This window comes from Ptychodera flava, unplaced genomic scaffold (assembly GCF_041260155.1).
Source record: "Ptychodera flava strain L36383 unplaced genomic scaffold, AS_Pfla_20210202 Scaffold_31__1_contigs__length_3010019_pilon, whole genome shotgun sequence".
Classification (NCBI taxonomy): Eukaryota; Metazoa; Hemichordata; class Enteropneusta; family Ptychoderidae; genus Ptychodera; species Ptychodera flava.
This window is the reverse complement of record NW_027248353.1, coordinates 2,824,681-2,837,809: the sequence shown is the minus strand read 5'-3', so window position 1 is coordinate 2,837,809 and position 13,129 is coordinate 2,824,681. Positions and strand designations below refer to the sequence as shown.

At 39.5% G+C, this 13,129-nt stretch overlaps 1 protein-coding gene across 5 annotated transcripts in view; it reads left to right on the top strand.

Moving 5' to 3' along the window:
• Positions 1–13,129, top strand: part of LOC139127414 (high affinity cGMP-specific 3',5'-cyclic phosphodiesterase 9A-like) — a 63,644-nt gene that overhangs the window by 17,223 nt on the left and 33,292 nt on the right. For all 5 annotated transcript variants that reach the window (XM_070693337.1, XM_070693335.1, XM_070693336.1 and 2 more), the window contains exon 2: positions 4,483–4,553. In XM_070693337.1, the coding sequence (XP_070549438.1) occupies positions 4,483–4,553 (71 nt within the window). The remainder of the gene's footprint in view (positions 1–4,482; positions 4,554–13,129) is intronic.

The window sequence follows — 13,129 nt, the reverse complement described above, 5'->3', positions numbered from 1 at the left end:
CATAAACACATTGAAAACGAAAATATATCAGTTAGGGGCGATAGTTTTTAAGTCGGATAAACCCTCGTACTCGGGCTCTTCTGGTATATAAAGTCCAACCCTACGATAAAATGTCTCGGCCTGCGGCCTCGACATTTTATCGTTGGGTTGGACTTTATATACCAGAAGAGCCCTCGTACTTGGGCTTTATCCTATACATCAACAATTCTTCGAAGTCTGGCTATTTTCTTACAGCTTTTGTTGACTCGCTCTGGAACTTGTAAGTAAAAGGAAGATGACTCAGGCCCGATCTTCTTTTCCAAAATAAATAAATAAATAAATCAATCGATCAATCAATTAATAAGTATGTTGTATAGTCTGTTTATAACAAAGCTATTTCTGACATCTGGTTATTTAAAATGTCAACATAGCCGCCATCAAAATTTTACATTCTTGAATATTTCAATGAGAGTTAGCACTGTGAAATGAAAAAAAAAATCTTCTTATAAGTATTTGAGGTCTTAATACATGCCGTTACCCAGGTAACACTTACATCGAAAAATTTTCTCGAGATCGGAATATTCAACATATCTTCCGTATTCTCTGAAACCCCGCCGACAAAGAGATTTTATTATTTATTTATTTATGTATTGATTGATTGATTATTAATTGATTGATCGATTGATTTATTTATTTATTTATTTTGGAAAAGAAGATCGGGCCTGAGTCATCTTCCTTTTACTTACAAGTTCCAGAGCGAGTCAACAAAATGTGTAAGAAAATATCCAGACTTAGAAAATTATTGATAGGTTGTTGTTCTCTTTCGATTTGTTCATTGTAAAGGGTAATTTATACTGTGTCAAACATGACCCTTTAGGAGAGCGTTTGTTTTCGAAAAAAAAAACAATAGCTTTGGAGGATAAAATTCTAATTACGTTGTTTGGTACGGAGGCTAAAACTATGAAAATAACTTTTTATTATGCATAATAGTAATCCCATGGGTTTTGCCTTACAAAAAAAGATGCAGAACTCTAAATGTAAGATTAGATGTCAGTTGTAGCATTGCCGGAATATTATACTATTACAAGGTCTTCAATGACGAAGATTCTGAAAAAGTGTAAAGGCAGAGCTAGGAAGGCCAAATAAAAAGTGTGTTTCTGGTGACATGACTCGGAAAATTAGAGTACTAGGTAGATCGGAGGAACTACTTTAATTCTAGTTTTGTTGGCCAAGGTCCATAGAATACACGAAACTTTTGAAAATGCGAAAAAACGATGGTCGGTGTTTTTTTCTAAGGTATGTGTCAAGTTTGTTATTTGGCCTGATCCCTGTGCCGTCACGGTGACAAATTTTCCCGACGGATATTAGTCAACTTGTGCACATCTGTCTGTTTGTCATTCTAGCGGGACTAGGGAATACTGGGCCCGTCGCAGATAATCTTACATATAAACAATGCTAAGGGGTCCATTTGCTTGACGTAGCTATTGAAAGGCCCCTAAGAAAGGACAATTGTCTTTTAGTGTCGACTTTGTGTCGAGTTTCATTTTTTGTCACTGTAGTGACGCTCGTTTGGTCTGGAGATTGTTGCATCGATACGTTTTACAAGATAGCAGACGCAAAACGTCGAAGTTGATTCGAAAAAAGCAGCATATGATACGAACAATTCGATAGGCCATGATGTTTTACCCATTGGTGGCCTGAATCTTGTCGATTTCTAGTCAGGGGTGTGACTTTGCCAATACGGCGTTGTTGTATAATTATATAGAGCACATTGTGGACAAGACATTGATCAAACTGCCAGTGTTGGGATTGACCTCTGAATTCTATGCGGGGACTTGGCCAGGAAGCTGGTATCGCCTAGTACGGCGGAGTTATAGAGTTAAAAGTGCGTATGACGATTGTTGTACTGATTGTGGCGTATCTAAGGCCAGAAAAAAATCGATTTGGTTTGTTTTCAATCCAGGTCTTCTGCAAAAATGATGCAGTGACGCGGTTTTATTTTTGAGCTAAAACGATCCGACTACCGGTAATAAAACAACAAAACACAAAGATTTACCGACGGAGCTAATATTTTTACACGCAGAAAGATGGCTACGAAATGCCCACTATCCGGATATTCATATAAACATTTTTGCCTCGGGTAGCGCCGATCATTTTCCAAAATTGAAATTTTTTTTTGAAGTGAATGTGAAAAAAAAATAGCTGACGCGGCTTGTATGGATGGGCAGAGCGAGGACCCCAAAGGGAAACACAATATTTTCTTATTTGTTAGGCTAGCTCGAGAAATGCGCGATGTGACACTTTTGTGATGATTTCTGTACCACGCCTCCAACATTATTTACTCACAATGCAGTTTGCTCGTCTCAGCCTACTTCTACGTTCGATAGAGTTTGTTATGTTTTCCCTCGGGTTTTCCAAATTGAGGTATAGAGTACCCCTCGGGGACAGATATTTTACACTTCGTTTCTGGTCTATCGATTGCGGGGCTCCTTTCTAAGCTCTTGAAGTAAGTAAAATTCTCACCGTCTTAGTTTTGTAAAAATCGAAAAGTTTAACCATTTCCCTCTAAGTGATACACGGAGACGGCAGCCATTTTGAATTTCAAATTTCGGCTAATGTAGGCAATATGTTCCTCTAGTTCCAAATTTTCCATGGTGACCTGATTTTTTTTATCATTTCTTGGTTAAGAAATCTGTATAAGTTTAAGTTCAAGTTGTACGATTCCGAGGTGCAAAGTGCCTTAAAACACGATTAATTGATTTCCCGTAAAAGACGTCATGAATTCCGTTCGCCTGGATGATAAATTCTTCGTTGTACAAAGGCCAAATTCCAAATCAATTCATCATTTCGTGTTAATTTATCCCCTACAAGATAAACACACCTGCTAAAATACACTCGGCGTACAGGGCATAAGCTAATACACGAAAACAGCTAAAATGCTAATAACCATCGATATCAGAATGTACTGATAAAGCCGTACATGTAAAATTTGAAAATTAGAAAATCATTCAGTTCAGTTACATACGTCCAATAGTCCATTCAAATACCTAATACTTTGTGGCTGTATTCATCATACGGGGTATTTCATGATAAACACTAACCTCCCCAAATACCAACTTTGAGGTGCCCTGGCGATACGAACGAATTCCGACCAACTTGCCAAAGATATGTGGGGTTTTACCGCTCGCTGAACGGGTTTTACGATTGTCAACAAGCAATCGTGCGAGTCATCGGCGTTAGGAGGATTGTAGGTTGTTGATTCGATAAGCTCTATCATTTATGCAGAATCACAAAACAAATACAGAAAGGACTGGACTGTTTGCGCTAGCCGTATTTGATTTATAGTATGTGCGTGAAACAGTTAATCGATATTTTGCATGTCATTATTGTGTCGATATTACGACCGACGAAAGATACCCACGTTTAGCGTACGTCAGTTCATTAAGGTTGAAGAAAAACACACTCGGACATCGTATGTCAGGTAACCCTAGATATACGAGGTACCGTGTACACAAAGTAAGACCTGACTTTAATGATCCAGTTTTGGATCTGCGATTTGAGCGGTCTAGACCCCGGAACAAAGAAGGCATAATTACTGGTCGATATTCCCTCGAGGTCGGTGCGTTTGTGTTTCTGTCGTACCTATATTGCGCTGACGCGCTCCAGGCTTGCACAAGACCAAGTAGATCTAACTCGCAATTCTATTGGTGTCACCAATTTGATCAAGAAAAATCCAACTTCTTTTCTTCCCGCAAAATTTTCCCCTCACCGTAGGCTTTCTCGGGCACGTATCAGACCGCCACTTCAAAACAAATACATGATATTAACTGCTGGAACAAATTTATTTTCTGTAGTCAGCCATTTGACCTCGTTCCTTTTTTCTCGTCCATAGGGCACAGAAAATGGCACGTTATGTTATAGACCCTAATATCAGTTAAAATAGTCGTACGAAGAGCTAGATAATTCGTCTTCAATTCAACTTCTCTAATTATTATTTGTGCAAAGGACTTCTTGGATGGGGTCCAAATCGACTAGCGGAAACATGTTTCCAATATCTGATCGATTAACACACCAGAGAAGTCTACACGTTATAACGAGATTATAAGCAACAGTTTTGATTACCAGAAATGTATTTTTTAAGTTAACGCACCACGCCCATGTTGTTGCGTCTGCGCATCCATAACTGTAACCTTTCACAGCCGTTTTAAGTATCATAACAGTATAGCGACAACAAATTATGGTGTACTTTCCGAGACATATTGAAATACCCGGTATACAGCATGCCAACAGAATCTACATGCTATTTATAGGAAATAGAGCGATCAATAAAAATTCTGCCCCAACATTGATTTAATTGGCGACAGTGTCTTAAATGGTCGTCAAAGATACAGATGCAGAGAACAAAAATACTCAAAATAGTTGGCATCATTACAATTACATATATATGACATGAACGTACAAATTGGTAACAAAATAACAGAAGTTCTATCTTTTTTATGACAGATCGTGTTCAGCAGACATTGCAGCTCAAGAGACATACAAGATCTTTTACAGTCGGCAGCAGGGGCGGGAAGGTAAGAGAATCGTTACTGAACTGGCATCCCCTACCGTTGTGCCGCCATTCTTGTTTTGGCGCGGTGTGATGGAAATGTTCTGGCGAAAAGATTGCAAGGGACAGAAACTGAACACTAATTCTTGTCGCAAGGTAGAATGTGCACCAGGGACATATATTTTGACCCTTAAACTTTTTTTATTTTCTTCTGATCACCACTTGTGGGGGCTCATTTTGAAGCTCTGTGAGTAAGAAAAACTTTCATCGTCTTAGTTTTTTTTAAATCGAAAATTTTATTTTTTTTTCCATACACTAGCGGCCATTTTGAATGTCAAATATCGGTAAATTTGGGGCATTTTGTTTCTCTAGTACCAAAGTTTGCACGGTGACCCCGATTTTTTATTGTTGGGTTTTAAAGTGAATGGTTGAAAGATTCCGTGAGGGAAATTTGAGCGAAAGTTTAAGTCTCTTTATTTTCGAGGCGTATACTACCTTAATGTTGACCATCATAATCTAGCGAATGATGGGCTTCCTTCTCGTCGCTTGAATCCTGGAACGAGTGACTTTTATCACGCCATATTGTGAAGATCTACAAAGCAGAGGAGAGTGTATGTGGGACTTCCGTTTCGTTAAAGTTTGCCTGTGTACAGGGACAGCAATACTTGATGGCCTCCAAGGATTACCAATTAGAATAGATCAGACTACCGTGAACACACACACACTTTCCCCTCTGTCGCACTCGCCAGAATCCAGACGAGAAATTTTAATCTAGGGGAGCAGAAGATCACAGATTTTCAACGTTTCAATGTGTGATTGGTGTGCTAACAAGGAAGTATCGAAAAAACTTACCAATGTGTGAGCGTGTTTCTTTTCTGAATGAGTCCGACACCGAACAAGATGTTTGGTGTTTCAGTGCCTTTCATGTTATCTGCATACACAGTGTGTTAGTAGGGACAACGGATTGATAATTACACGTATTTCAGTGAACAGAACAACGTAAATAAGTTTACGTACAAATTTAACCAAAAGTAAATGATATAATTTGGGAAGATTGCGATTTTCCCCTTTAAGCAATCATTTTACTGCCCGAATTTTGTAGCAGCTATAAAGCTATATTTGCTAAAGAGAGACGATTTTAAGTCATTCTTTGGTTGTTTCTGAGCAAAAAGTGATCTAATATTTTCAGCTTACGATTCGTTGTAGCGTGTGGAAATCTAAACAGTTTTGTAACATCAGGGCCGCGTTGTTAGCAGCGTGATGCATCGATTAATATTTTGAGCAATATTTCCATTCACGAACTTAAACTTACAATAACGAAAAACGATATAACGTTCGATCGTGTCAAATTTCCGAACATATTCGTCCTTGCTGCATGCCGTGCAGCACAGATCAAAACATTGGGACATCGCTGACGGGAATATCTTGCTTTGACTTCTCTCTGAGCGTTGGCTCCAACAATCTTATCAGGTCCACAAGATTACATTCTCCAACGCCACCGTGACTGGTGAATCGCTGACAAATGATAAGAAATCTATATCCTTCTCTTTATGCACATGCGTCAGCCGAGCATGAGTAATTCACAGACCTGTAGGCAAAGCAACCAGGCATTCAAATCGCATGAAAAGAATTGAGGAGATATGAATCTTTTTTATGGCAAAAATCAGATGTATCTTCTGCTGTGGACGACAACCACCTTTTTGGCGCGAATCGAAACAACGAAACTGGTCGGCGTTATTAATTAAAGAACCTATTCATGAAAAGCGGCGGCACGAGGATGCAGGTTTGGTCGTCAGGCACACACTGAAAACCGGAAGTGATGTTATGTAATTTCCGTTCAGTCTTTAATTACAAAGGTACCGCGTCACCAACGACACCAAGCTTGGTACCGTCAGGAATATCGTTGCCAAGCTAATTATACAGACTCGGGGCGAACACTGTCAGGACTTTCAACCCAAGCCAAACTATAAACGACAAAATGAAATATATTGGAACGATTATAGAGAAAAACGGCGAAAAGCGTTAGGAAGTGAAAGTTGCCAAAGAATTTCCACTGGAAATATCCTGTTTGATATACCCGAAAGTAACAATGGCGCTTGGGGTTTTTGTGACATTTGCTTCTATTAGGACATGTTCCTAACATCAATCAGGACCTCAAATGATGTAGCCATATATAGTGAGGGTCAAAGTTCATCCCACCGCACTTTACGCAGTTTATTGGTTAATAATGAGCGCTGACCTACTCGGTAAAACTGACTGGCCTTTAATGAAAATAAGATTTACAGAAATCAATCCTTGATCCTTTACAGAAATCAATCCTCGACTACAAATCAAGGGCTGCAAGTACTAATACCATCGCCCACTATTTGTCAGCGCTGAGGACCCATTTGATCGATACCTGTACTCGCAGCATTAACTGACATTTTGGATGCTGAATCAATAGTTAAAAAGCTCGTGATGGCGGCTTCTTTATGTTTTTTTTAAACTCCACCCGTAAGATCAAGACACATGTTTTGCTGTATTTGATGAAATGTTGGCAAGAGCGAGTAATGTGTAACTCAGACTTGTGCTGTTATTTGAACGGATGCCGGATCCTGTTTTTTTTTTTCGTTTAAATGCGAGACACGCTACGCCCAATCGATGAAACACTTTATTTAAACAGGACGTGTGGGAAATGTTAATTTTTGGCACTTAGTCCGTTTGTCAGAAGTATAAAGTGCCATTATGGGGATATTTTTGTATTTGAAGTTAAAAGTTAATCACTTGATTGCGAAAGTATGCGAGAGAGAGAGAGAGAGAGAGAGAGAGAGAGAGAGAGAGAGAGAGAGAGAGAGAGAGTAAATATTTACTACGAGACGAAATACAACAGAAAGTTCGTGTGCACAATATTTTCCGATTCACAATTCATGAATAATCCACGAAAAAAACACACCGTGCTTTGGGTACGATGTCACGGTACATAAATCAAAGCAATATGAGTGATGCGATTGAAAGAGACTAGCGGAAATAGAATCCCAGAAAATTGCAGAATTAAGAGACGAACAGTCATCTTCATTTGCTTGGGTCGGTTGTGATGGCTGTCAACGAGATCTATTCCTGTGAAACACTTATAAAACTACAGCAAAGTTAACTCAAGCGGTCGACGGTCTTACGTTGACCGAGCGAGGCGTGTGTCAGCAATAATCTGTTCTGCGATAGAAATGTAAGCTTCTTCAACGAGAAAGACGATAGCATACGGAAATTCGAGCAAAGCGTAAAATTCACCGCAGAGAAAAGACTGCTGTAATTCGAATCCTGCATGCTGTCACAGTTGTTACTTTCAGATAAAAAAAGAGATGAAATGTTAGACACGCAACATGCGGGCGTTCACTTCATGTGAGTAGAATAGCGCGCCTTCTCCAAGCCCACGGCGCGTTCTGAGAATACTGTTGACATTTAAAAACGAGTGCATCTTTATGATATTTTCTATGTTATCGCCTAGCATAGGAACAATTATTACACCTCGGGATACTTAAGATGTTTTTCAGGTCAGCACATGTGCCGTTGGGTTTACAGAGACGGCGTTAATATCATACTATGCCCTGGTAGGCAGAAAATGTATCTTTGCACGTTAAGCTTTTCACAAATATAATTCAATCTCAGAAAGAACATAAAGAAACCATATCTGTTCGTCTATTCAACTGCTTTTGTATTTATCGATGAATTAGTCAATCCAGCTGACTATTTGAAATCATGTCCCTAGGCCAGCATACCAACTGCATTCTTCCCTTCCTGCCTGCATGCTTGTCTGTCTGTCTGTCTGTCTGTCTGTCTGACTAACTGACTCTGACTGACCCACTGAATGTATGTATGTCATGTATGTATGTATGTATGTATGTATGTATGTATGTATGTATGTATGTATGTATGTATGTATGTATGTATGTGTAGGTAGGTAGGTAGGTAAGTAAGTAGGTAGGTGGGTAGGTATTGATGTACCCCAATATTTAAGTTTTCCACAAAGACAACATGCATATACTACTAAATAGCATACATATTGAGGCCAACTAGGGCATACAGGAAGACTGTCGCTTTAAGAAACGCCGAAGAAAGTGATCCACGAACTATAAGCCTAAGACATATCTTTCATTGAAAGAATAGTATGGAACTTGACAAGAGGAAGTAAAATTTTCTGTGTCCAATTTAAAAATTACACAGGAGTACATGAGTCCAATGGTAGGACCTTAATCTTTTTTTGTGAACAGTCTGTTTTAGAGGGATATATGCTCCAATTTTCAAAGTGTCGCCTAGGCGATGCCTCGGTGATAATTGTCAGTTAAAATTAATCACAACGAATCATACTGAAGATAACGGCAAAATGTCATTATATCAGCTGCTCAAAGATGAAGTTAGGGTTAAGATTACTCAGGAAAAATCGCTCGGTTGCGCTCAGGTAATATCGAACCGAGTATTGTGGAGCCCTATCTGCACCAAATTTTATCTTGTCGATGCTCTAGTTGTGAACTCTTTGTTCAATTCCCTTGTCAAAAATATTACAGAGCTCCATGTCATGAGTATAGGATCGCGGTGTAGATCCGTCAGCTAACCAATTTCTGCCGCGGCATTTTGAAAGCCGCTGTTAGATCGGAGACAAGATTCTGTCCTCTTGGAAATTTAACACGTAGGTCATGCTGACCCTTTTAGGTAGCGCAGAACTGGCGTGTTCGAGTGATTTGGCATTGCCTTACACTAGTAGTCTTGAGATTTACAGTAGCTCATCTTAGAAAGGATGAACGTCACCATGGCAACAAGCCGTAACGCTCTCAGCGTGTTCATGTGCGGGTATACGCTTTGTTACGGATTTCGCTGAAAGGCATGAATTACTGCACCAATACTCGACTCGTGAAATACCTCCTTCGATAACTACTGCAACGCGCCCTCCTCAGAAAAGGAAAACACGCTCTCTCCTATTACTTTCTGTGTATCTCAATCAAGGTAGGCATGCTCACCGACAAGCCTGATAGAATATTCTTCAATTACACAGTCTCTGAATGAGTATTATTGCACTGAAAAGAACGGTTCTGGACATGGTTTTTGTCATTAGATCAAACTTCAATATCCTTTCGGTGCCATTAATCGACCGTCGTTCCGAAAGATTATCAACGTTAATCTTCGCTACGAATGGCCGTCGTAATATTTGTCGACCACTCTACAAAAGACCAAAAGCAGGATATTGCCTCGGAGTCGACGATGTTGGCAAACAAATCCATCGTTGACATGAGGCTTTTCAAAAGTCTCCCTCCTGCTCTATTGAATCGGCAAACATGATTAAAGTGACTTCAATATAACCGTCATTGTGTTATATGTAAGCGCAAAGTCGTTTCTGCAATGGCACACCAAATGCCATGCCGGTCGTTGTACAGTGAATCAACGCGTTGCAAAACATAATGATGGAGCAATACGCGCCTGGTTTCCCAGTCGCATCGTCCTTATCAGTCCGTATAAAAGATCTATTGCCTCTCCCCTCGACCATAACCAGAGAAAACGGCCGCATCTAGTTTAATCGTCCGCCACATCTTGAAATATGGTACATATTCAAGGAGGGAAAATATAATTTCCTTGAGTCACCGACCTCTTGTAGCTCTCGGTGACTTTGCCGGTCACGCGCGTATGAACGTTTCCATTCTATTTCAAGTTTTGCAAAATCACGTCCCCCTCATCAAAATAAAGTAATTCTTTTAAATTGGCGTGTTTTTTGGCGCAATTCAGGTTGTAGTTTGGCTCTAATTGCCGATGGACCTTTCGGAAAGAATAATTATGGATGATTGAAACCAAAGATCGCATTGGCATTTAGAGTCATGGTTAGTCAGCGAGGACGTCCTTGCAATTGGAAGCGTTTCAAAATGTTAACAAACAACAAACACGTTAACAGTCAAACAAAGCCAATAGGTTTTGTTAGTTTCCACTTCTTGTCACGGCAATGAACTCTTCGATTTTAACAAAAAAAAAAAAAAAAAACAAAAACAAATACGAGAGTGAAGACCCCACTTAATCCCACCGTCATACTTTCAAGCGGCATTACGATCACTGTGTATTGTAAAAAATAATAATTGAGAACCCGAGACTCAGTAGGTGTCCTCGAGGCACATCCTACCTTGATGTCGTAAAGCCATTTTTGATCTCACAAACGAGAGCTTACACAAAAACGAAAACCAACACAAGCAACGCATGAAGAAGAAAATTCCGAAGTTCAAACGAAGTGGGTTGATTGCGACAGTAGTAAAACCACCTTTAGTTGTATCATGATCGCACTCTTTATCTGTAATATGATCGAAATGGTCTACATCGACCATGGTCTTTGGAAAGAATACACTGTAATATGGTGGATGCCATTAGCCAACCTATTTTGCCAGAATCATTGTACAGCAAATCAGTTGTTCAAAATGAGCCTTATCTATCGATGAATTTTGACCGAAAGAACGTGATATGCTATAATTTTCGTACATTTTCAAAAAAGTTCCTTAATTTGGGAATTGTGCCAGGAAAGCTCGTCTCCAAATATCCAGCGTCACTGTCGTCTTGGAAACCCATTCAGGGCGTCAGAACTGGCTGTATTCTTCTGTCGGAGCGAGCTGTTTCAGAACTCCAAATCACGCCTCTATTTATCTTGTATATTAAAAATTGTTACACCGTCATTGCAGAGCTGAAAAATTTAAGGTCGTAGCGCTGTATCGGCACAACATTCGGGTATTTTACAAGCGCCCTCAGTGTACCATGGGTATGTCAGACTCAGCCACTGCCTTACTGACGCTGTATCATATTAGATCGAGGTAAATAATTTTTTTTATTTTGCGTTCCTGGCGCGCAAAGGTTTTGGAGTTTTTCACGAAAAAACTCCACTATATATTTGAATAGGAATCAACCACGGCGCTTTACTGCCTACAAATATATGACTTAAAGAAAATTGTAAGAAGTACTTAAAAGACCTGCATTCTTGAAGAATGTCACTTGTAGTGTAGATTATAAAGGTAAATACGAAGTTTTTGCTTCGTTTCTTGAATGGCCTTGGAGATGAAAAAATCGATTTAAAAAGTTTTTTGTGTAAAATTCCTTTTAACTTTTAAAAATTTTGAGTAGATGCAGAGCAGAGACTTCGAATTACTCTGGCTTTGCCGGACGCGCACAAGGAGCACATACTGCCACTTGCCCGTTCTATAAACAACCTCATGCAACACGGGCTAGAGATCCGTTTGAATCTTGGCACGTTTTTTGAGTATTTCATGCTGTGCGCGCCACAGTCACGAATATTCGTATCAACCTATAGGTTGCTCGGACAAGTCCATGCTATCGTTCGTGACTCGCGAGATCTCGTGCCCGCCGATGCAGCGCTTTTCTTATCTGAATTCTATGCAGCAAGCATCGAGCAGAGATTCGGCAGTATGGCAGCTTCATATCGTCCAGACGCAAACAGGCCCGTATTTACACGGCGCTGTCGCTATGACGACGGGTGAAGCTGGGCTCTGTTGTACTGAAGAAACTCGCGTCGCAAGAAAAACTCATCACAACTTAAAGCTCATCAATCAAAACAAAATTCAATCCAAATGGAAAGGCAGGATGACAAACCTTCAGGCAAGAAGACAATTTGAACACTCCCCGTCACACGTCAATACTTCACTCGCTGCTGGGCACTGTCTAATATTTCATGTCATATACATATTGCCTATTCATTTTTTATACTCTCCAATGCATTGTAATGTATTCTTGACGTCTGTCAAGTTGATTTTTTCATCAAGTGAAAAAAAAATACTAAATAGATAGTAAGTTATCAGAATTACGAAGGGAGTTGCATTAAAATGACAATTTGATCAGCCTCGTCAGGTTTTAAAACCAGAAACTGATTATAGTCTACGATCTTTTTGCTACTTCGCCTTTCATTTATCCAACACTTGAAAACAGAAGCAGGATGGGATTGGTGTAAGTCCCGCTCGTCGGAATTGTTCGCACTAGGAACAGATCTTCTGAAAATAGAACCTGAATCATCATCGTATTTTCAGTCACTTGGTAATGTGGTTTGTTGAACTACTTACTGTCAGTGTGGCAATGTCATTTTTAAAAATGCCGAAGTTTGATAACGTTATGCTCCTATAGAGCTAGTCCCATTTCTCGTCCAGTGTTGTCGATTCTGGAATTATCTATTTTGACTCGCAAAAGCAGAATGGGAAGTAGGAATAATTTTAAAACTTTCCTTTCACGACCCTGTCAACTTTGTAGATGTTTTATTAAGTATCTAACAAGGGTACTTTAACAAAAAAAACCCATTAGGTTATTTACCGTTTAAAATATGGTATTTTTTTTCAAATTTCGTCTTTTTTCAGTATCGGCGAGAAAAAAGTTCTCGCTTCGTTTGATATTCTGCAATGCCTTCATTATATTTGCCTTTTACGTCAAACTTTCTTTCTCTTTTGAGTCACAACATATAATTGTTATTAGGGAAATCGAAATCTTCCGATGAAACGTTCTAACAAGCTCGGAAACGATTAAGTCTCATTCAAACTCGACAAACGGTGTGTTTGTTCCTACCACCCGCGGTTACTAAGAGCGGAAAACGACTTTACGTGTGAT